We start from the raw sequence: 25983 nt of genomic DNA, 5'->3' as shown, positions 1-25983 counted from the left end.
CGGTGTGGTACAATATGGGAAACTTGCACTTTATGTAAATTACTACCATTCCTAACCTAAAAATAGTCCGACAAAGGGAAAAACTCAGTTTTATACACCTAAATACATGATTTTCTTGTACTTATGAATTGAAATGGTTTGCACATACCTTTACAACTGCTGTAACTTATCGTATGGAACCAGAAAACTATACTTAAACACCACGAAAACATATACAAAAAATTCGATAAAATTTGATTTAGGGTTAACAAATTTTTTATCGAATAATGACAATACTAGTTTTAATGATGAAAACAGAGAAAATAACATAATGTCATGGAAATAGCCAGGAAAAAAAAATTACAAAAAAAAGTATAATAAAAATAGCAATATGCAATATTGTATCGTCATTTAATATAGAAAAGATGGGAGAATTAAATATACATCGTAGCAATATTACAAGAAGTGTGACGGAAAAAAACAACAGAAATCGCAAAAGAAGACTTTATATTTATAATGATCTGTACCGGTATCCTTCCTTCTCTTTTGGATATCATATAAATTTTAAGATCTGTATCGGACCTATTTTGTTGCCACTAGTTATGTAGCTTTCCTTTCTCCTTAATTTGCCATACACTTATTTTGAGCTCCACCTAGTTTCTTTATTGTCAGATTTCTTTCTTGAAATTTTTCTTGTAGTCATAATTTGGTTTTTTTACTATATTTGTTAAAATTTTTAGTCGACAAATATTATTTAATAAAACAGTAACTACTTTTGAGAGTTTATTTATTTCAAATAATTTAATAAGTTATTTGTGTCCCGGTAGCATATTCATTGTATATATCAACCCATTTCTGGTAAGAAAACTCTCTTGGGTGTCGTTTTACCATTAAACTCTTATCAATATCCAAATAATGCATCTCAGTACTAGTTAACTTGGGCCACAGGACATTTTCAAAAATTTCTTCGTTTTGTGGCGTAGGATTCCTACGAAAAAAAAAAGGTTTGTTACAATATTTTTGCAAGTTTTATAAATACTAATGTAAATAACAATATTTATTACATCTGGATTCTAAAAAATAAGTACTATTATCAACAGATTTATATTTTAGGATCATTCGGTATTATTGGTTGCTTTTCACATCTGTTCGTGACTACCTATTGGTTGTTTGCCATTAGTTGATCTGGTAAGGTTTCCCTCTGGTTTTATTATGTGTTCTTCGTCGCTTTTCTTTTTTCTCTATGTGCAGATTAATTGCAATTTAACACGGTAATTTTTAGGATTACATCCATCACCACTGGCACACATATTATTTTAATATTAAGTTTGCGATCTTTATTCCACTTTTTACATTCTACGTTATAGATACGCCATTAACCAGTATATACTGGTCAACAGTTTTACGTTTAAAGAAATTGATACGTTCAATTTTATTTCATTTCAAGTGACCCAAATCATCATCATCATCATCCAGCCTCAAGAGTCCACTGCTGAACATAGGCCTCTTCCTCATGTTTCCAACCTCGTCTATCTTGCGCCGCTCTCATCCAGTTTTATTGAGTCTTCTTAAATCGTCAGTCCATCTTGTAGGTGGTCGACCGACGCTTCTCTTGTCTTCCCTTGGCCTCCATTCCAATAACCTCTTTGTCCATCGCCCATCTGTCATTCTGGCTATGTGTCCTGCCCATCTCCATTTTAGTCTGGCTATTTTCTCGATAATGTCTGTCACTCCGGTTCTTCTCCTGATGTCTTCGTTGGTTATTCTATCTCGCAGAGTTATTCCTAACATGGACCGCTCCATTCTTCTCTGCGTGACTCTCAGTTTGGTAGCTGCTGCTTTTGTTAAGGTAAGTGTTTCTGCTCCGTACGTCAAGACTGGGAGGACGCACTGATCAAATACCTTTTTCTTTAGGCATGTGGGCAGCTCACTTTTAAAAGTTTCTCTCAGTTTTCCAAATGCTGCCCACCCAAGGCCGATTCTTCTCTTCAGTTCATGAGTCTGGTTATCCCTGCCAATCATAATTTCATGTCCCAGGTATTTATATCTATCTACGAGTTCTATTTCTTTTCCACCAATACTGATGTTCTGGTTGGGTACCAAATTGGTCATGATTTTTGTTTTCGAGATATTTATATTTAAACCTACACTTTCTGTAGCCACAACGAGTTCCTGTACCATCTCTCTTGCCATACCTAGATCTTCAGCTATTATAAGTATATCATCGGCGAAACGTAAGTTGTTTAGATATTCTCCATCTATTTTTATTCCCTTTGTCATCCAATCCAAATTCTTAAAAGCATGTTCTAGCACCGTATTAAAAAGTTTAGGTGACATTGGGTCTCCTTGTCTAACCCCCCATTCTATTTTTATGCGATTACTGTTAGTATGTAATCTGACAGTGGTTGTTGCCTGCAGGTATATTTTGTATAATAATTTAGTATATCTATAATCTAGCCTGCATTCTTTAAGCGCCTGTAATATTTTGCTTAGCTCAACTGTGTCAAAGGCTTTGTGAAAATCGATAAATATTAGAACTAGAGGTTTATTGTATTCCACTGCTTTCTCTATTAGGGTTTTTATACATTGTAGATGGTCATTTGTTCCGGAACTTTTTCGGAATCCTGCCTGTTCCCTTGGTTGATAAGTCTCTAATTTTCTTTCCATTCTCTTAAATAGTATTCGCGTAAACAACTTATATATATGGCTGAGGAGGCTAATCGGTCTGTAATTCTCTAAATTTGCTTTATCTCCTGCTTTGTGTAATAGAATCATAGTAGCGTTGTTCCAGTCTGTTGGAATATTGGCGCTGTGAAGGCAGATATTGAAAAGTTGTTTAATTTTTTCAAGTAATACATCCCCTCCAATTTTTAGTGCTTCTGATACTATTCCATCTTCACCCGGGGTTCGATTATTTTTCATTTTCTTCATTTTGTTATATCGGGCATTAAATCTGATCCTTGGTTTAATACCCCAGGTTTTAGTGTAATTGGAGGTTCCGTATTGTTATCTTTTTTTCTTGATCTATATAACTCTGTGTAGAACTCTTCGACTATTCTTAATATTTCATCTCTGTTCGTTGTTTCTTTTCCAGTGCTGTTTCTCAGTTTGTTAATTTCTATTTTCCCCTTTTGTACGCTCCTCTTCAAAACTTTCATGTTCTTATTTTACTCTATTGCTGTTTTGTTTTTTCTACATTGTCGTTTCTTATGTCTTTTCTTATTGCCTTTGTGATCGTCTTATTTATTTGATTTATCGCTTCTTTGCTTGTAGTGTTATCTCCTTTCATTTGTCGCCTTAGTTCTATAAGGGTTTTCGTGGGTTGACTCAGTTTTTCATCTTTTTTGCTTGTCGGACAATATTTAGTTTAAGCCTGTTGTATTGTGGTGACTATTTGTTTGTTTAATGTATTGATGTCTGCTGTTGTGGTATCTTTCAATGAATTACCAATATATTTTTCGAACTCCTGAATATTAGTTGGTTTTGTCCATTTCTTTGGTTGTTTCTTATTTATCATTTTGAGTCTTTCTTTTTCGGTTGATATCGTTATTTTAGCTCTTACTAACCTATGATCACTGCTTGTACTGAACTGGTTTAGCACATTTACGTCTTTAAATAATTCTTTTTTGTTTGTTAAGAAATAGTCGATTTCGTTCCTTGTTTTTCCATCAGGACTTTCCCATGTCCATCTTCTGTGTTTTTTCTTTTTAAAGAAGCTGTTCATTTGATAAAGATTGTTTTCCAAAAGGAAAGTCAGTAGTTGTTTGCCTCTATCATTTCTGCCTTCGCTTCCAAAATTTCTCAATATTATTTCAGAGGGGTCTTCCTTAGTGCCTATTTTGGCGTTGAAATCACCACCTATTATTAAGAAGTTGCCAGGATTTTCCTTGATTGCACAAGATATTTGGTCGTAGAATATTTGGACTTCTTCGTCTGGATGTCCTGTAGTAGGGGCGTACACTTGAATGAACTTTAGGATATATCTGGCGTGACCCAAATAGACATTAAGTATTACCAGAGTTTTTAGATGTCATATTGCATCATATTTTTCTTATTATTTCTTCTTGTATGTATGATTTAAAGCCTGTTTCTTCTTCAATATACCCTCCTAAATTGTTAAAATTATCGCACAATCTTTTTCTTGATCTGCAAATATTTCTTCGTCCATTTGGTGACTTATCTCATGCTATTCGTACTATCCTATCCTCTGCTAATCTACTAATGTTCGTTTCACTTCTGTTTCCGATTTGTCATCGATCCATTTATGTCTTCTATATTGCATGCTCTTCTTATCTTTTCGCTTCTCTCCCTATCCAACAGACTTTTCCCTGATATTCGTCGAAGTACTTTTATTTCTGTTGTTTCTAGTAGTCGTCTTGTTTTAAATGTGTAAGGTCTTGTCTGCGCCGTGTATTTTAATATAGGTCTAATTGCAACTTTATAGATTCTTGTTTTTGTGTCTTGTCTTAGGTGTTTGTTCTTCCAGATTGTGTCATTAAGAGATCCCGCCGCTTTACTTGCTTTTTAGCTTTGTGTTATTGATATTTTTAAACAATAATAAACATTTTACTACTATGTTTTACTTACAGATATTTAATAAAATTAGTTATCAATCCTAAATATCGATCTACAGTTTTGACATCTTCTTTGGGAAATTCACTGTAGTTTTTGAAATACGTCCAAAAATATCTCACGTCTTCAGCGTGTGCAACTCTACCTGGAACTCCTAAAAATATACAGTAACAATAAAAAGACTTTGATGTCTTTGTTTAAGATGGACGTAAACAATTACAGCAGCACTGACTAAAAATTTTAGTTAATATACAAAAACAAAATGATATTTACCATCGACTGTCGCATTATTATTACCTATTATACCATGATACGAAAACTGGTATAAAAATACATCGGTAAGCCAGGACTGCAGTTCGGCAAAACGTATTACAGGCCGAATGTAAGTGTTGTCACTGCTGTACTGCAAATATAAAAAATAAATAAGTATTTTTTAGACATTTAACTAATCTTTTTAGTCATTGATCTAAACAACGGCATTTTAAACCAGGCATTACATGAGCCAAAAAACAAAAAAAAAAACAAGTAGAACTTAAATATAAACCAAAAATCTTTAATTGTAAACTAACGTAACAATTTTTCATTTATTCTTGGCTTTTATAGCATTCAGTACAAAGCCGGGAAGTATGTTCTCGGCATATACAGGGTATTCCTTAAGTAATTGTACAAAAAGAAACCGTAGATTCTGCACTTAAATATATTACGATTTGAGTCAACTTGCTTTAATAAAATGTTTATATTAAGAAAGATACAGGGTGTTAACGGGGAAATTTAAAAATTTGTTAAAACACCGACTACAAAAATATTAAACTGTATCTCTCAAAGGCCAAATAATATAACAGCAGTCGGTAAGGAGAAAACCGTTTGGAGCATTCCAGGGGCGTCATTTTAAAATTTATCACAAATCTGTCCTTTCGACTGACACGTGTCTAGTCCCGGGTTAAAAAAACTGTTTTAAAACGAAATATTTTTAGAGTAATCTAGTGAATAATTTCTTAGATTTAGTCGTATGTCTAACGAAATATAAATAAAGAGTAAAAACGTATAGTGAGATTAAATGCAAACGTTATAACAGACCAAAACAATTAGAAACTTAATACATGTTTAAACACTTGTTACCTGAATTGCTTTTCCCGGCTCATCTGCCAATGAACCACTTGTGTAGATGTTTTGAATTTGCTTTCCAATAGTTTCGTATTTCTTCACATCCTGGACGTTCATATCTTGATTAACCAGATGTTTAGGATCACGATAATTCCTCTCAATATATTTTTTCCAATTCGCCATATCTATAATAGTTATAAAATTTTGTGAAGATTAAAAAGAACATCGTGTAAATTATGATTAAAGATGATTTCTTCTTAATATGACCCTGATAGTATTTTACTGTGGCATGCTAATGTAATCTACTATTTTGATGTAAATTAATTACAATTTAAAACAATAATTTCAATTGAAAATACGTCTATTTTGACGTTTTCATTTCAAATTCGAAAATCGTTTTTAACACATTAGCTGCCACAAGGATCACCGGCGATCCTAACTAACAGATTACAATTAATTGTGCCATTAGGATCACCGGTGTTACTCTCGTATTTAAGTGCGTATTTAAGTTTCAGAATTATTATAACGGTCGGCACTGTGAGGACGCTCAAATAGTTTTACTGTGGCACACTAGGAACCCATAGCTTGCTTATGTTCTTTTGTTAGGCGCGATACATATTTTAGATATGAAAATATCGTTGTTGGTGCCGAGATTCGAACTCGAGCGCTCTGACTTACGAAGCCAGTATCTTGCCGCTGAGCTATTGCCGTCCACAAATTCATAGAATTTATTGAATATTACAGTATTTATTTTACATATCCTCAACTGATTTTGCTTAATGAATGATTTAATTAATGAAAAATGGTGCTAGTAAAGTTACTTTTTTAAATTGGAAATTGTCTTTTAGATCATGGATAATTTTCCAAGTACAAGTAAAACGCAGTGTATGCCAAATAAAAATAAAAAGTTGACAGAGGAGGAGTTGCTCCAATTGCTAGAGGAGGAGGATTCTTATGAATTTTTGTTATCTGGTTTAGAATACAAATCAAGTAACGAAGAAGAATCTGACAAAGAAGATAAATGTAACAGTGATTCAAGCTTATTAGACTAAAATGCACAACAATCAATCTTTTCATGTATACAGGAATCTGATCGATGATGAAATTCTACAACTTATTTTAGAGGAGACTAACAAAAATGCTGCGCGAGTAAAAAATGCACAATGTGCAGATCATTCAGAATTCATGCATGGAAACCTATCAATAAAAAAGAAATTTTAAAATTTTTGAGTTGTGTTATGTATATGGGAATTGCAAAGCTTTCCAAAATTGCTGATTATTTATTGGAGTAAATCAACATTATATAATTTTACTTTTATTTCTTCTGTAATGAGGAGAAACAGATTTCAGCTTTTTTTGAGATTCTTACATTTTGCTGATAACACGGCTACTTACGTTTTGCCCAACAATGTAATCCTGGCTATGGGCCAGGACATGGGCCAACCAACAAATTTTGTTAATGAAAGTATGATTTCTTTTCGAGGAAGACTACTTTTCAAATAATCTTCTTCTTCTTTGTGTGCCGTGCTTGTATTCAAGCGTTGGCTATCGTCATATTGACAAGCTGATGAAATGATTCTCGGTCGGCAGCTAGATGAAACAGTTCCTCGACCGTTCGACCTGTCCATTGTCTAATGTTACGCAGCCAGGACAGTTGTTTTCTTCCGACCCAACGTTTTCCTTCGATTTTGCCCTGAATGATTAACTGGAGTAAGCGATATTTAGGTCCTCTCATTATATGACCAAAGTATTGGACCTTTCTCATTTTAATGATGTTGATCAATTCTCGCTCTTTGTGCACGGTCTCTAGCACGCGTTCGTTAGATATGTGTGCTGTCCACGGGATTCTGAGTATGCGACGGTAACACCATAACTCAAACGCTTCTAATTTGTTGAGATTTTTTATTTTTGTTGTCCAGGTTTCACATCCATAAAACAAAGTGGACCAGACGTAGCACTTCAATACTCTTTGACGTGTGGTCAACGACAGACTTCTACTGCATAATACAGAACGCCAGTTGTAAAGTTTTTCCGTGCGAGTTCTATTCTGGTCGAAATTTCCTCGTCACTTTCAACCCTGCAGTCAATCCAGCTACCCAGATATCTAAAGTGTTCCACCCTTTCCAGGATTTTGTTATCTAATCTTAGCACTGAGTCTTCGATATTAATTTTTTCGACCACCATCCATTTTGTTTTTTTTTTGCGTTGATTGTTAAGCCCTTTTCAAATAATATATACCTTCAAATTTTGAACTATACACAGCATACAATGAACCCGAGGTCTTAACATACCTAAAGATCGGACGTCTGCGCTGGATGGGCCATGTTGAACGGATGTTGGAGACTGAAATACCAAAACATATAATGAGGCAAACACCGGTAGGGAGAAGGTCAAAGAGAAGACCCAAACTAAGATACATGGAACAAATGGAACAACTGAAAACACTTAAGATTACCAACTGGAAAAACAAAGCAAGGAACAGAACAGAATGGCGGAAAATCCTAGAACAAGCCAGGACCCAGAAAGGGTTGACGAGCTACTGATGATGATGATGATATAAATTTAAAGCGTCACCACTATGATTGGCTTGAAACTGTTTAAATTATGTAATCCTGCAGGTTAGACTCTAAAAATAATTATGTTTACCGGCAAAATGGCTAAGAAGGGGAAGGATTTATCGGGAAAAATTGTACTAGATTTAGCAAAAGACTATCTACAAAAAGGAGGAGTTGTAATACCCGATAATAATTACTACATGTCTGTGCCTTTAGCAAAACAATTATTAGAACTAATAGTCACTTATTAGGGACACTACGTAAAAACAAAAAATATATTCCAGAATATATACTTTTCGCAAAATTAAAAAAGGAAAGATAATTGGAAAGGAACATCGTGATTGCACTGTTATAGGCAAATGACACGATAAACTTAATGTCCTCTTTTTGACGACCAAACATGGAATCGACATGAAAGAGACAGGTAAGCATAAGAAAAATGGTGTAGCTAAAATTAAACCCGAAGCAATTATAGACTACAACAAAGGAATCTTTAGTTTAGTGAATTAAAGTACGATGCCTGAACCTTTTACTACTGTAAAGTATATGCTTGTTACAGTTAATGCTAAAACTACAAACAATAGGAAAAAGAGAAAACGTTGTAATCAAAGTGACACTAAAAAGTTGCAACAAAAGGCAGTAAAGAAGCTCAAAAGAAACCCAAACTTATTTCTACATTTTGTAATGTTTGTGAAAAACTTTACTGTGTGACATGTTTTACTAAAAAGCATTAAGTTGTTTACGATCACTGGTGATACTAGTGGCACATACATGTGTAATATGTTACTGCAGTGCCATTAGGATCACCCGTGATCTTGCTATTTTTTTCAAAAAAATTTGTAAGAATGTAAACTTACTTTTTATTATTAACCATTTGTATGAATAAATATTGTTTTAAAAGCATTTTTTACTTTGGCACCTGGGGAACTTCCCTAACACTCTTATGGTGACAGCCATTGTATTAAAATACATATAAACAAATTATAAAATATAATCTAAAATTAGTTTGCTATAAAGATGCTACGATGCAGAATTTTGGTATTTTTAATATAATAAATCAATTGAATAACTTTTTGATATTAGCAAATATAGTTTCATTTTTTTTATTCAAAAACCTGCTATTTTTACGCAAATTATTAGAATTAAAAAAAATACATTACCGTTCGCGTGGAGAATCTGCTCTTCCGAACAATATCCAATTAACAGTGGAACCTTATTAATATTACCGCGTTTGATCGTTTCATACATTGGTTCTGTGATAAAAGCATCGGGATGAAGGGTTTCTATTACAGGTGCGAATTCCTAGAACAAAAAAACATTGTGTATTTTTAAATATTACCAAAGACTTTTATTTTTTAATTAATCCAAATTTAGAAAAGCTAAATTCAAACAAGGTTTGAAACAATGTGCCGGCAAGACATTTCACTCATTAACGAGTAGTAAAGTTTAAATTTGTAGATTGTTCCTTTTTTGTTATTAAAGTTGGTTTTAATAAGAAACTAGAGACATGAATTCGAAAAGTAAAGTTGTTGAGGGATAAATAATAACATCAGTTAACTAACAACTAGTTAAGTTTAATTAGTTTACTTAAATATAAAGTTTATTTTTTATGAATCATATATGATTATATGATTTTATAATATATGTTTTTATCAACCAAGCTCTCTTCTTCGTGGGGCTTCTTAAGGTGTAGAAATAAACACCAATGGCACAATTCTGAGGTAATGATATTGTACAAAAAATAGACCCCCATGATTGAGAAAACTAAAGACCTATATAAACTAAGTCTTCTTAGTCACCTACTACAAGAATACTAACGGATTGTCTTTAGAAAAAACTTGATTTCTTCCAGCCAATAGAGCAAGCGGGATTTCGTACCTGATTTGGAACAAATGATCACCTACAGAGCATTAAAACGGTAATAGAAAAGACTATCAAATACAATCGACCACTCGTTCTGGCTTTTGTAGATTTCCATAAAGCCTTTGACATGGGAGAATTTGACAAAATACTGTAAGCACTACAAGTATGCCTCAGTGACTATCGATATACAAGGTTAATTTACAATACATTCAAGAAAGCAACTATGTCTGTGAAACTACATAAAAACATGGATCATATCCCAATCGGCAGAGGGGTCCGAAAAGGTAATATCTTATCGCTTACACTGTTTACCAAAGTACTAAAATATGCTTGTAAAAACTTAACTGGGAAGAGAAAGGCCTGAACATTGACTGTAGAAGATTAACAAATTTAAAATTCACAGACGACATAGTTTTGTTCTCGGACAACCTCAAGAAGATATTATGTACAATGCTACATTAACTTCAGTTAGTGTGTGCCAGTGTGTGTCTTAAAATAAGTATCTCCAAAAAAAAATTTATAATACACCCAGTAACTAGCGACAATATCAATATTGGAAATAACGAAGTAGAACTGGTGGAAAAATACATATACCTTGGACACAAAATAAAGATCACAAGAGACAACTAAACATGCGAACTACAAAAAAGAATAAACCTAGCGTGGACAGCCTATGGAAAATTCAAGAATATCTTTAAAAGTGATATACCAATTTCTCCAATAAAGATAGGAGGCTCAGTACTGATAACCAAAATTCAAAAGCTCTTTAATCTATGTCTATGGAATCAAAATATCCCAACAAAGTGGAATAATTCAATAACTGTACTCTTACACAAGAAGGGAGATATAGCAGACCTGGAAAGATACAGACCAATCAGTCTCCTTAACCATCTTTATAAATTATACACCCGAATAATAACGAACAGATTAGAGACAAAGCTGGATTTTTACCAACCTCGGGAACAAGCCGGTTTCCACCCTAATTACGGCACAAACGATCACCTGCAGTGCCTAAAAACCCTGATAGAAAAAACTAACGAATATAACCGTCCCTTGGCATTGATATTTGTAGACTTTAAAAAGGCGTTTGATACAGTGGAATTACCGTCCATCTTAAGAGCACTACAAGATTGCAGGGTCGACCACAGATATTGTAATATAGTTAAAAATATATATGAAAATGCCACAACAACCATAAGTCTACATTCAGCAACTAATAAGATAAAGATAAAAAGGGGAGTCAGGCAAGGTGATACCATGTCACCAAAGCTGTTCATTACCGTCCTGGAGTATGCATTTAAAAGACTAACATGGCAACAGAAAGGAATATCCATCGATGGAGAAAGATTAAACCATCTACGTTTTGCGGACGATATCGTGCTTCTGTCAGATAATCTGGGAGAGATCAAAGACATGCTCCAAGAACTGAATTACGTACTACAAGAAACTGGGCTGGAGATAAATTTCGAGAAAACCAAAATGATGACCAATATGGTTCCCAGCGAAGAGATACAGATCAATAACAACAAGGTAGAATTAATCGATAAATACACATACTTGGGTCATGAAATCAGAATAACCAGAGACAACCAAACCTGCGAGCTAAATCGACGAATCACGTTGGGATGGGCGGCATATGGAAGGATGAGAGACATTTTAAAACAAATACTCCAATTCACCTGAAAAGGAAGGCATTTAACCAATGCATCCTACCAGTCTTGACCTACGGAGCAGAGACCCTAACTTTAACGAAAGCTACTGCCGAAAAACTGAGGGTAACACAAAGGCGAATGGAGAGATCAATGCTGGGTCTGACCTTGAAAGATCGCGTGAGAAATGAGGAGATACGCCGGCGAACTGGCGTTGACGATATTATACTGCGAATCAATAAACAAAAGTGGAGGTGGGCTGGACATGTTGCTAGAATGGAAGACGGAAGATGGACGAAGAGATTATTGGAGTGGAGACCAAGAGCCGACAAGCGAAGTCGAGGCAGACCACCCACCCGATGGACCGACGACCTAAGGAGAATAGAAACAAACTGGGTTGCAGCAGCTAGAGATAGAGAGAACTGGAGAGGTTTGGAGGAGGCCTATATCCAACAATGGATGTGAAAACGGGGCTGGATGATGATGATGATATACCAATTACTTTAAAAAGTGAAACATTTGACCAATGTGTGTTACCTATGATGACCTATGGTGCTGAAACTATGACAACTTGTAAAACGCTGCAAATAGCTCAGAGAAAAGTGAAAAGGTCAATTCTGAGTATATCGCTTCGTGATCGAGTTAGAGATGAAGACTTAAGACGAAGAACAGGAGTTACTGGTAGACAAAGAGATTGCTTGGGTGAAGGCCGAGATTAGACAAAAGAAGTAGATGAAGACCCCCTACTCGTTAAACTGACGATCTCAAGAAAATGTCAAGAAATTGGATGAAAGATGCTCATGATGGAGCACAATGGACAAAAATGAGGAAGCCTATGTCCAGCAGTAAACGTAAAGGACTGGGTGATGACAATAATGACAGAGTCTAGGGAAGCAAGGGTAGGTGAATGAGCTTCCCGAATGTAGAGAACTCTAGGTGAACCCGTGAAGGTCTGAGACGACCAAGAGCGATGACTGTCTATTTTAGTTGTTTTTCTCTAGAATGAGTTAAAAAAGATTTTAATTAGGAAGAGAGAGCCTTGCTTTAGGGTACTGCCTAAGAAGTAAGGGTCCAAGATGAGGTGGAGCCAATCGTAGATCGACTCCTGGTGGTCTGTCAGAGAACTTCTTCGTGGATTTACTGTTATGGATTTGCCGGTTTGTCGATCGAAATACTTGGATTAAGTTATAAAATAAATAATTCCTTTTAGAAATGTTTGATCTTTCTTCAGTACTAGCGTGGAAGTTAGTTTTGGCTAGCTCATCATGTAGGACATATCTAAAAACCACTCAAATTTATGCATTAAGTCTTAGGCTCGTTTGTACATATGGAGAGCGATATAGAATTTTCCATTACCTAATAGCGAGGTAGTCACTAATACACTTTTATTTATCGTTTTTAGAGAGAAGTAACTTAAATAACTGAATAATCTAAGATCTACTCTAACTCATTAACTTCAATAATAAAAATAAACAGTAATGTTCAAAATAAAATTATGGTTTATTTTCAATAAATATGGTACATAATATAGAAGTGCTGCAATCAAGTAGTTTGAAAACTATGTAAACAGCCAAATTCTTGTTATACTAACAAAAAAATATTATATTAAAAACTATTTGTCTTTAAAGTTGACAAAAATAAACAATATACTTATTTACCTTGTATTTATCTGCAGTACTATCTATCTTACTAACATCAACACTTTGCAAGAACTCAAGCAGGTCAGCAGATGATCGATTCATTCCAAAATTGGGATCTATCTCTGAAGCTAGCCCATAAGCTGTTTGTTTCGCGTTTCTTTGGTAGGCCCAGGTACATAGTGCCGAAGCACTTTCAGCTACAGCTGCTCTAAATAAACCTGCAATTTGAAAAGATTGGAAAACTACTTAAACAAACTTCTCTGAAGATAAATAAATATATGGCACAATAAAAGATATGAAAGACTGTTTTTTATAGTCATCAAATCTGCTTTCTGTAATTTTTATTTATAAGCAGTTTTTGTATGTGAAAGTATGCTGTAAATTAATTATCTAACCCTGCATTTGTTTACATTTTACTTTATTGATTGGTTCTTTTCACTGTGTAGAAATATCACCCTCAGTATTATTTGTACCATATTGGTTCTATTTCTCTTCAATCCTTTTTTTGCGTATTCTTTAACGCATTGTAAATTATTCATTTGAATTAAATTTTTAGTTTAATCTATCTACTTATAAATCTCCTAACCCTCTACATTTGAAATAAAAGATTTTATTTTAAGACAACAATCTAAGTAAGATTATGTAAATTCAATATTCATTATATTAGGTGATTATATGAATCAGATAACAATTAGATTTTTATTTTGAAATATTGTAAAACACTGCAAACGGTCACGGGTCACCCGTCAATTAAAATCCTACTGTCAAAAATATTCGCGCCAACTCCCGCGCCAATCCTCGCGCCATTCCCGGCGCCAATTCCACGTTGGCCCTCACGCCATCATTCACCCAAGCCACGTCACCATCGAAGGTATAAATGACCAGTCCTCTATTCCCAGCACCAGTTATGCATTGATTAGTGATCAGTGTCGTAGTGTCTGGTGGCTCGGGAGACTGAGACCTCGAAAACCCTGAAGAAGACATTAAAGAGGATGTCGAAAGCTCGGCGCAACGAAATGGGCTGGGCATAACGAAAGATATCAGGATGGAAGATAGAATAAAGAAATTAGCCGCTGGAGACCATATACTGCAAAAAGTCAAGAGGTCGACCGCAAATGAGATGGAAAAATGACATTGAGCAAAGCGCAGGTTCAATGTGGAAAAGACAAACAGAAGACAGAGACAAATGTAGACAAATGGGAGAGGCCTATATTCAACACATGAATAGATTTTGGGCTATAGATAGATAGATATATTCTAGTTTATGTAAAATAAGGCTTACTAAGTTAATATTATTAAAATTTTGTTGACACAATAATTTTGTAATATGGCCTCGTTAACGTGCAGAAATTCACTTCCCACTTTTTGTTTGATCTATGGCGAATAAAAAGTGTTACAAGCAATCACTTATTATAACAGACTTTGCGAAGAAAGCATATTTTGTATACTTTTGACTAAAACTTAATGATCAAGACAAAGTTTAGGCTCCTCATAAAGTTTGAAAAAGATGTGTGAAAAACCTTCAAAGAAAAATAAAAAGAAAAGTGGCATACCTATAGTACGGCGAGAGTAGGACATAAGCAGGAAATCTAGTTTATTGTAGTGATCTTAAAGTTTTGATGGTTTAATTTAAAATGCAGTATAAATCTACTTAATAACTTCCCTTTATCGATTTTTTTATTAAAGTGCAGCTTAAAAGCAGTTTGTGTTCTAGAAAAAGAACCTGTGTACTTTACCTTTAGATTGCGGACTTAAAATATGGTAGGTTACTGAAGCTGCTCCTGCACTCTGTCCCATTATAGTTACTTTATTAGAATCTCCACCAAATAGGTGTATATTTTCATTGACCCATTTTAAAACAAACAATTGGTCCTTTAATCCCATGTTTCCTTCTATAACATCATCTTCAGTTGACAGAAATCCTTAAATGCAAATATTTAAATTTGAATGTTTTCAAATGTTTGTTTCATAGAATATCAGTATCAGTCAAAATAAAGTTTTCGAGAGTGCATAATATAAAATTTTTGTCTAGAGTGCATAATATAAAAATTGAATAGAAGTCCTTAAAAAAATTGCATATATAACAAACACATTAAAACTGTATCAGAATTAAATCAGAATCAGATGAAGGTATGTGTACAAACAGGGATAATTTAAATATTTTCAGCTGTGGGGATGATATGGTGATATTCTCTTATAATTGCAAAAGTCTCGAGAGCCTAGTGCATAAAGTAACAGAAATTAGTACGAAATTTAAACTATTTATTAATATAAAAAAAAAATCGGTTGCCTGTAAAGTCGGTTTTACGGGCGAAGATTTTACGTGACAACGTCTTTTTCTCGGTAGAATATTTATTGATATCATCATCATTTTGGCTTTACAACCCTGTGTGGGTCCTAGCCTCCCCAAGAATTTTTCTCCAGTCGTCCCTATCCATCGCCTTCCTCCGCCAAGCACGTATTTCCATATTTCTCATGTCTTCATCGATGTTATCTAGGAATCTTGTTCTGGGTCTTCCTCTTCTTCTTTGACCAATAGGTCTATCAAGGAGCGTTTTTCTAGCTGGGTCGGTTTGCTCCATCCGCATAACATGGCCTACCCACCTTAGACGTCCTATCTTTATGTGTTTTACGATATCTGGTTCCTGGTATATCCTATAGAGTTCGAAGTTGTATCGTCTTCTCCAGACACCATTTTCATTTACCGCTCCATAGATGCGCCTTAGTATTTTTCTTTCGAAACATATTTATTGATATGAATATTATTAAATTGCACAATAGGAACAAGGAATTGAATGAAAATAAGAATTGCACAAATTTTAACTAAGTATAGAAATATATTTTGTTTACTAAAACATTGTACATGTAAACTTAAACTTAACTAATTTCTATTTGAGTGATTTTGTTGAGGATAGGACGATGATAGGAGAAATATATATGCGCGCGCAGCGGACTGATCATGTTTGAGTGGGAGAGAGACGCAAGGCATTCGCCGGTCCGGCGGGCCTCTCTCTCGTTCGGTGACTCATCGTAACAGACGTGAGCGGGCGTTACACTTTTTCATGAGTGACTCCGAGCCACAACCTAATTTAAGACGTTGTCACGTCAAAAAATAATAAGTCATTTAAATTAGGTTCAATTAAACAACCGTTTAAAAAAGTGCTGACTTTTCATATTATAAACATTTATAATAATGTTAATAAACTAACTATAGCTTATAATTTTTTATGCCAACCTCTTGTAAGTAAGCCCACTGGAAATGTAGTAAAAATATGCAATCTTAACAAAAAATAATTTCCTATGACCGATAAGAACTAAGATGACAATTTTTTTCTTAAAATCATATTTCCTTTGTTTATTAGCATTACGAGCTGAAAATTGAATAGCCTCTAAAAGAAAATCTAAATTTTGTGGTCAAAAATCACAAATCGTTAAATATAAAATAAAACTTGTTAATAAGTCAGTACTTACCTAAGGGCCCTATTCTGTAATTAAATAGTACCACTACAACGTCTTTTTCGATAGGGTTTTGTGGTTGTAATGTTCCGAACCAAAGGGATCCATGTATGAAGGCTCCACCATAGATGTAAACCAATACAGGTAAATTAGAATTTGTGCCTGGGGCCTAAAAACACATGGACTAATAGTACAAAATAGCATAATTGAGAGGTTTTGGTTTCTATATAATTTCTTGAAAAGTTAAAGGTTGCTGACCCAGACGTTCTTCTTCTTCTTCTCCTTTTCCCTCTTTATAAGTGATTCTGCCTGTTTTTGTTTTGCCCTATAGTGTTATTAAGGCATCCTGCTAGTCTATTTGCATTTGTACTTGATCTCTCACTTCTTTTTCCAGGTCTCCATAGCTAGACAGTGTAATTCCCAGGTATTTTATTTCCATTTTTATTTCCATTGCTTGTTCAACACTGATGTCATCAATTTCTATTTTACATTTGGTTATTTGCTGGTTTACTATTCTGTGTCTTCTTTCTCTGTTATAACTTTTGATGATTGATCCAAAAAATTAATTGCAGAAAGCCAGTAGTAACATATTTTCTGAGTCAAACAAAGTAATCTGGCAAACAAATCAATGAAAAAAGACATTTACTTTTAAGGTAGGATATCAGAACACTTAGTAAGTAGGAAACAAGTAGAGGGAGAAAAAGAAAGATAAAATCTCAAGGCAAAAGAGGTTACATACTTACTACAAAAAAATAAATTTTCCACAATTGTTGAAACCAATACTAAGCCAATTTACAGAGGAATCCAAGGAAAAAATGCAATAAAAATAAGGTTAATATAAAGAAGATAAACGAGGAATACAAATGAACAAAATTACGGATAAATAAATAAGCTTAAAATGAGCAAATTGTCACGACAGTACAAAATTGCACTTGCAAGTAAATTTAAATTAGGAAAAAGTAAAACCCATAGATACAGTTATAAGTGAGAAGCGATCTCACATTCCCAGAACGAATGACTAAAGACTAGCAAGAAAAGTACATGAAGAAAGGCAGAGGGAAAAACAAGGTTTGTCTACAACGATTTAGATGAGATAAACAAGATGGTCACAAAAAGAAAAACGAAGAATAACATGAAACATCAGACATTTGGATGAGCACCATGAAAAAAAAAATACATAGAGCAACAATACAACAATAATCACAAGTACACATTCTATATAAATATACCAAGTATACCTATTAAAGATATTGTAGATCTTGTGATAAATTGTGAAATTCAGATAACTTAGAGTATTTTGGGTTTGTTAATTAAATAAATAAAATATTTCGCGAATAAGACAGAAAAAACTGTACTTACCACTGGTGTATATACGTTAAGATACAAACAATCTTCACTTATGTGAGGTGACGTTTTTCCTACTTGATGGCATTCTTTGTTATTTTGTTTAGTATCTAAGATACCAGTCCATGGTTGTACAGTTTGAGGAGGCTAAAAAAAAAGAAATGATATTTATATACAACTGAAGTTATAGAAATTTCTTTAAATAAATTAATGATTAGTGGCAATTTTTGGCTACAATTAATTTAGTTTGATCATCTTATAACAAGCTAACACAAGATTACAATAAAGTAAGATAAATATAAAACTCTAATACTACTGCCCAACTAAAGACCAGAAGCAGATTTGAAATAAGCGATTGCTTTAGGAAGCATTACCATAAAAACTAGTAAAAGTAGAAAAAAATATTGCACTATGTAGCTTAATTTAGTATACATGGTTTAAAATAAAAAACATAAGCTTTATTACAAATAAATTTGATTTATATTTTCAAAAATCTATATTAGCTGTATTAAAAAACAAGACTTGGATACTTCTCCATTGAGAACATATTGAAAATGACTAACACGTCCTTAAAAAAAAATACAATCAGACGTAAATCTTGACAAAAATAAAGAGGTAAACAATTAACTAGGACAATATTTAATCGAAACAAAATACGGTGCCATAAAAAAGACAATTAAAAAAGAAACAAAAAACGACCGGAATAGGAATTGATTTGGACCATTTCTATTTGGTGAAACACTTGACGACACATGTAACAAAAAGACAACGTAAAGATGGAAAACTCAAAACATATTAAAGAGTTTCATTTTTCGGAATATAAACGTCCTTAGTTTGACTTTAGTCTAAATAAGTTTGATTGGAAAATAAACTTCTATAGGTGTCTCGGGATTCTGAAGTTTTGATGTTTTGTACTTTGTGGAGACCTCTCGTTTCTCTTTACATTTCTCTTTTATTTCTTTTCTAAACCATGCTGTACTGTTGTTGTTTCTTTGTTTTGTTTTGCTGTTATTTAATGTTGTTTTTAATTTTCTCCGAGCTCGCGTTTATATCTTCGATCTCGTCTATTTGTTTCAGCTGTATCTTCTGTGCTAGTCTCCTCTGGTACATTTCTCTTATAGTCATTTCACAGTAATTCTATATTGGATTTTTCCTCGGTAATTTCCCGAAGAAAATGTTTTGGTGTTATTTTTGTTCCTATTTTTGCAAGTACTAGTTTGTTTTCACTTCTGAGTTTAAAGTTCGGATATCTAGAGTCTGCTTTGCGTGGATTTTTCTATTAGTGACTATAAAATCAATCATAGATTTGTGTCCTGGAGTTTTTAAAATTATATTTATACTGGAGCTTATGGTCAAAAAATGGCCTCGGGGCTATAGATAGATATGACATTTAATTTTTCGTATTCCATTATGATGTTTATATGTATTATTCTTTTGGAGATATAACAGCAGGTATTTATGTTGTCTTTAAATTTTGTATAAACAAGTATACCTTCGCCTGCTCGTGCTCGTTCATCTTTCATGCCTCCACTGTATGCTAGAAAATATTGGTTATAGTCTCTTTGGCCTTTACCTTTGTTCTTAGTTTCTTAGATTGCACAAATGTGTCCGTTTTCATTTATCAGTTCTTTCATTATCTTTTGGGCTTTGTTGTTGTAAGAATTAATGTTCCATGTTGCTAATCTGATTGTGGGCTTATTTTTCCTTCTTGTTTTCCTTTTCTTTGCGTGGTATGTCAACTTAGGTTCCGTCTGGTTCCGAAGCTTTATATCGGTTCTTTAAGCCTTGTTTTCTTTTATAATGGGTAGGATGCTAGCCTAGCGCATGAACCCTTCTCTTTTTTCCGGGCTTGGGACCGGCTGTGGACATGAAGCTACTTAATCCACCCTGTCCTCGCGCTCAAAACCCCCAGGCAGAGTGTATACCAGTACAAAGCGGAGTCAGACAGGATGAATCGTTAAGCCCACTTCTCTTTAATATAATAATGGATTAAATAATACAAGCAGTACGTGAAAATCATGGTTACAGAATGGGGAACAAAGAAACCTAAATATTATGTTATGCAGACGACGCCGCATTAATCGCCGAGACAGAAGACGAGCTTCACAGAATAACACACATCTTTAATAACACAGCCAAGAAATACAATATGATAATATGAGCAGAAAAAAACAAATAGTGGGAAAATAATAAAGCAGGAAGCAAGGTTTGAATATCTGGGAATAAATATAACTAGTTACGGAGATGTTGAAAAAGAAGTACAACAAAGTTTAAAAATAAGTAAATTGGCGAGATCTCTTAATGACACAATCTGAAAGAACAAACACCAAAGACAAGACATAAACACAAGAATCTGTCAAGCAGCAATTAGACCTACTGTAACATACACAGCGGAGACAAGACCTGACACATCTAAAATGAGATGACCAGAAGAAACTATAGAGATAAAAATACTTCGACGAATATCAGGGAAAAGTCTGTTGGATAGGGAGAGAAGCGAAAACATAAGACGAGCATGCAATATAGAAAACATAAATGGATGGGCCACAAAACGGAAACAGGAGTGGAACTAACACATTAGTAGAATGGCAGAGGATAGGATAGTACGAATGGCACGAGATAAGTCACCAAATGGACGAAGAAGTATTGGCAGACCAAGAAAAAAATTGTGCGATAATTTAAACAATTTAGGAGGCTACTATTAAAGAATGAAGAGGCTTTAAAGCCTACATACAAGAATGAAGAAAAAAAAAAGAAAAACAAACTTACAAAAATGTTTTTTGTGGTGTTTAATATTTTTTCGATATTAATCATTCTTAAGATTTGAAGCTAATATTGCCTCATGTAAAATTTAAGAGATGTATGTTATCATCTTGAGATGTATGCGAAAAAAGAAAGAAAAATATCAAATTTTTTAAATTCTTTTCATATTTTGTTTAATAAAAATCACTTATAGTAAAATTTTTATTTAAAGTGATATTTTCGACAATTTATGCAAAAAACTGCGATTAATTGCTTCACACCCAAAAATCGTTATTTTAAACAGATATCTCCTGACCTTAAAATCATAGTACTTTTGCAATCCCATCTTACAGTATTTAACATAAACTTTAATTGATTCAAAGATATTGATTCAAGAATCAAAACAGGATACCAAATAAGAAAAAAATAACTTACAATAATCTGCAAATTTACTAAGATGTAAATTGGAGCTGAAAGGTCAGTTAATGATGTAAGTGATGGAATTTAAATATTTAGGAATTACATTATCTAGCTACGGAAAGCTCGAAACGAAGTGGAAGATCAAGTAAATAGAGCAAACAAAGCCCCAGGTTGCCTGAATAAAACAATATGGAGAAATAAAAATATCGGGAAAGAAATGAAAGGCAGAATTTACAAAACAATCATTAGATCAATAATAACATACGCGGAAGAAACACGACCTGACTAAGTGGACAAAAAGGATGTTAGAAACAACAGAGATGAAAACACTTAGAAAAATTGATGGTAAGGCACTATGGGATATAGCTAGAAGTACAGATATACGACATCAAGTGGAGAACATCAAGAACTGGGTAAGGAATAGAAGAGTAAAATGAAATGATTATATAAGCCGAATGACAATAAATAGAGTAGTAAAGATGACAAGAATCGGTTTCCCAATAGAAAGACAATTAGTAAGATCACGAATAGGGTTGAAGATATGGAACAACCCTGCAGGAGCCCTTTTGTTGTGGTGAAGTCTTCTATGATTCTTGTTCCCATTTTAATGGACACTTTATTTTCTTTATACAGAGCTTTTGTAGCTTCTATGAGCTCCGTCTCTATTTCTAATTTGTACATTGCCTCCCATAGTTCTGACCTTGGTAGAGTCATACGCCTTTCTCAGGTCCACAAATGCCAAATGTATATCTCTATTTTTTGCTTTTTTCTTGTCCAACAGTTGTTCCAGTGTGTATTTGTGGTCTATGCATGATCTTCCTGCCGTGAGACCTGTCTGATCCTTTTCTATCTCATTTCTAAAATATAGATGTCATATATGCCTCTGTCCATTCCTTTGGGAGCTCTTCTCCATTTATGGCTTTCTGAAATATCCATTTTATCCTTATTTGTAATTTTTTTTTAGCCGTACTTTATAAGCTCAGGTGAGATGGCTCCAGATCCCGGTGCTTTCTTATTTTTAATTGCTTTTACGGTCTTTCTCATTTCCCAATCTGTTATTTCTATTTCTTTTTGTTGGGATCTGCTTCGTCTTCACCTGTTTCTTTTCCAATGAATTGTGGTCTTCGTTCTCTTAACAGTTCCTTGTAATAGTCCTTCCATTCTTTGTCCTGTATATTTACCAATTTAATTTTTTTTCTATCTTCTTCTTTTCTTAAAAAGGTTTGTGTGTTTAACCCAGTCCAGTCGCAAATACTTATGCTACAGGAACTACAGCTGCAAGGAGTCATTCTCATTTCTAAGTAGGTATGTGCCCCAAATATTCTGTCATTTCCCTTTTAATGGTGGCCATAAATTTTTTGTCTCCATTCTGTCCAACATTATTTTGTTTGTTATATGATCGGTCCATCGTATTTTTAAAATAGTTTTAAAAAGCCACATCTTAAAAGCAGCTTTCTTATTAAGTCAACATTAGTAGTACAAGCTTTGGCGTCATAAAAAATAATATAGTGGATATAACATTTTACCATAGAATATCGGATTTGCAGATTGAGTGTTTGGTTACTCAGAAATTTCTTCATCTTTAAAAATACGGCTTCTAATTGCTCAATTCATTAAAAATGTTCTTCTTTTTCTTCTTCTTCCTCTTTATAAGCAATTCTTCTCAGTACTCTCATTTCTGCCGTTTCTAGTAGCCTTTGCATTGTGGCTGTGTCGGGTCTTGTTTCTGAGGCATATGTCATTTTTGGTCTAACACTGGCTTTATAAATTCTTGACTTCATCTCAGTGTTAATGTGTCTGTTTCGCCATATAGTGTTATTAAGGCATCCTGCCAGCTTATTCGCTCTTTGTACTTGATCTCTCACTTCTTTGTCCAGGTCTCCATAGCTAGACAGCGTAGTTCCCAGGTATTTTATTTCCATTACTTGTTTAATACTGATGCCATCAATTTCTATTGTACATCCGGTTGGTTCTTTGCTGACTCCTATTGTTTTATTATTCTGAGATGAGATTAATCTATTATGGATTACATTTTTAAGTCTTACTCGGTCAAACGCTTTCTTTAGGTCAATCAGACACAAACACGCTGATCTATTATACTCTATAAAACTCCACCTGCAGTTTTGTTAGGTGGATCACCGGTCCCAAGCCCGGATAAAGGGCGTCTACAGTCAGGTTAGCACCCTACTGATAGACTTTAAAACCATACAGCTCATAGAAACAGGAACTATGCCTCGATAAGAACAGGAATGATAAATTATTTTATTATAATTTAATTTGTTTAAAATATAAATAATAATTAAATAATAAAATTACTTTATTGAATTTTAAAAATATTATTTATTCTCATCTTTTTTTTTCATTTTTTTTATCCCACCTTTAGAAGTGTGTTCGCATAATAAAATTATCATTTCTAATAATATTTTGAAACGATTACAGCGAAAAAATATGATTATATACGATTTGCTCAAATGAGGTGCTTTAGAACAGATACTGCATATACTATTAGCGACCATTTGCCACAGAATTGTTAATGTTATTTCTTTTGTTAACCAACTTGTTTTACTTACCATAAACCTGAGGTTACCCACAGGAGGTGCAGCATAGGGAACTTGCAAAAAAGCATAAAATGGTTTCCGGTATCGTATCGTTTTGGTATAAACTCCTCGTATTTGTCCATAGGGTAATGTTACTACTGGATCTTCACATTTCTACAAATACAAACAAATGTTACTTATAAATACGAATTAGAAATGGGTTACAATTTAATTACATAACTAAGAACATGAAAAACTAGGTAACTGGACACTTGCTTCTGCTGCTTTGTATCACTTTTTGTTCTTTTTGCTTCTTCTATCGTCTTAATAAAATTGTTTTAGTTTTTATCGTTAGATGACAGTATCAGTCCAGCTGTTTCATCTCTTTTTACTATTTGTAATAAAAATAAAGTAAATATAAGTGATAATTTTTATTTTACAATTGAGATTCTGGACCACCGGATAAGCAAAAAACTGGATCTTTTTCTTCGCCTGAATGTTTATGCCTTTCAGCATTTCGATTAACTTTTTTCTTTTTTGTTTAATTCTATTTTTTCCCTCGCTTTGTTTTTCATCTTAGTAGATTTTTTTTTGGTTTTTAATAATAGGTAGCAGTACCATCCCAATTCCTTATTTTCTTTCTGCTATTTCTAGTAAAGGTTTCTGATTTATCTGTTGTTTAATACGCCATTTATATTTTTATCTATTTAGGTCTTTCCAGTAGTCGTTCCAAAATATTTCAATGTCATATCTATTATATTTGTTTGATGTTTTTCTGTACTGTCCATCTTTCAAGTTTTACCTCCCAGATTTGTTATTTTTTGTCGAATATAATTTTATTTATTACATGATATATATTGCCTTTTTACGTATTTTTGCGACATCTAGTATTTACTATCAATATCTTGCCATTTTTTTCATTTATTTGTAACTTTATAGTGTTTATCTTTTTCGTATAAGTCTCTGCTAGAGTTTTCAGTTTTTCGTAACTGCATTCTAAAAGAAATAAGTTGTCTGCGTAAGTTAGTGAATCTATTTGTATAGGTTCCATCCTATTATACCTAGAGCAACTTTAATTAATCAACCACAACAAACATATTTAAAATGTGTGGCGTAACATTGTAAAATAAATTAAAGTAAACAATCACAAAGCGGTCTGGAGGAATATTGGTAAACAAAAAGCACACCTTACAAAATTAACAAGGAAATTACAGATCAAATTGGTTTTAATATCACCAAAACATTATTTCCTGTACTTACAGTGATAATTATAAAAGTATTCAACAATATTAATATCAGGTGTACATAAATCATGGTTGTTGATTACTTACTGATTTCAAACGAATCTAAAATAGATTTTAAAGTACTTATTTTCGTTTGTTATCTGATAGAGATGATGTTATCACATCGGTAGTGCTGGTATCCACTTAGCAAAGGATTTTTGAAATATTTATTAATATGTGGTTTTATTCGCTAGCTTGATAATTATTTTAAAACAATTTTTCACTCCTTTAAAATTTAAATTTTATTTGCCAGTAATATCCGCGGATTTTTCCCTAAAATCCCCATCGTAGACGTGAAACTGAAATCATCGAGTTACCAGGAATCTCTACGTCGTAGAAAAAAGTGTTTCAAATATGAAATGACTTTCAACGAAAACGTTTTTTAGCACTTTTTGTGTAGAATAAATCGTTCTCTCAGAAACAACGCTTGGAGCGACCGGTGATTTTCAATTTTAAATAAAATGTGTAGCAACTCGACGGTAAAAATTCAATATCTTTTAATCAAATCGACAAACTCAAAATACGTTTTAAAGGTAAAGAGAGCAGCTTCTGTATACAATTTTTGCATTTTTCCTCAAATAAAGTCGGTTATCACGAAGCTGTTAAATAAATAAACGTTGCGCTATTTTTGCTAAGTTTTACAATTCTCATGAGATCAATAATCGTATATAATATCATAAGAGAGACAATTTTGCCGGCAATATTTGTTGCCTGTCAATTTTCGTGAATTAAATTTTGACAGTTAAATAACGAGACATCAGTCGAGTGATTTTGCATTAAATGTAAATGTACAAATATTAAAAGCTATAGTAGTTTGGCCATTTTTTTCTACCAAAGCA

At 33.5% G+C, this 25983-nt stretch overlaps 1 protein-coding gene across 1 annotated transcript; it reads right to left on the bottom strand.

Moving 5' to 3' along the window:
• Positions 1-749: 749 nt before the first annotated feature.
• Positions 750-25193, bottom strand: LOC140444201 (juvenile hormone esterase-like). The gene is made up of 11 exons (XM_072535933.1): positions 25122-25193; positions 23895-24035; positions 18178-18309; positions 16834-16987; positions 15099-15284; positions 13381-13580; positions 9371-9512; positions 5671-5840; positions 4825-4954; positions 4567-4705; positions 750-967 (listed from the first exon to the last, which is right to left on the bottom strand). The coding sequence occupies exons 1-11, from the start codon at positions 25173-25175 to the stop codon at positions 781-783; spliced, it is 1635 nt and encodes a 544-aa protein (XP_072392034.1). The 5' UTR covers positions 25176-25193; the 3' UTR covers positions 750-780.
• Positions 25194-25983: the final 790 nt, after the last annotated feature.

Source organism: Diabrotica undecimpunctata, chromosome 6, assembly GCF_040954645.1.
Source record: "Diabrotica undecimpunctata isolate CICGRU chromosome 6, icDiaUnde3, whole genome shotgun sequence".
Taxonomy (NCBI): Eukaryota; Metazoa; Arthropoda; class Insecta; order Coleoptera; family Chrysomelidae; genus Diabrotica; species Diabrotica undecimpunctata.
Note: the sequence above shows the minus strand (reverse complement) of the source record. Positions and strands in the feature narration are given on the sequence as shown.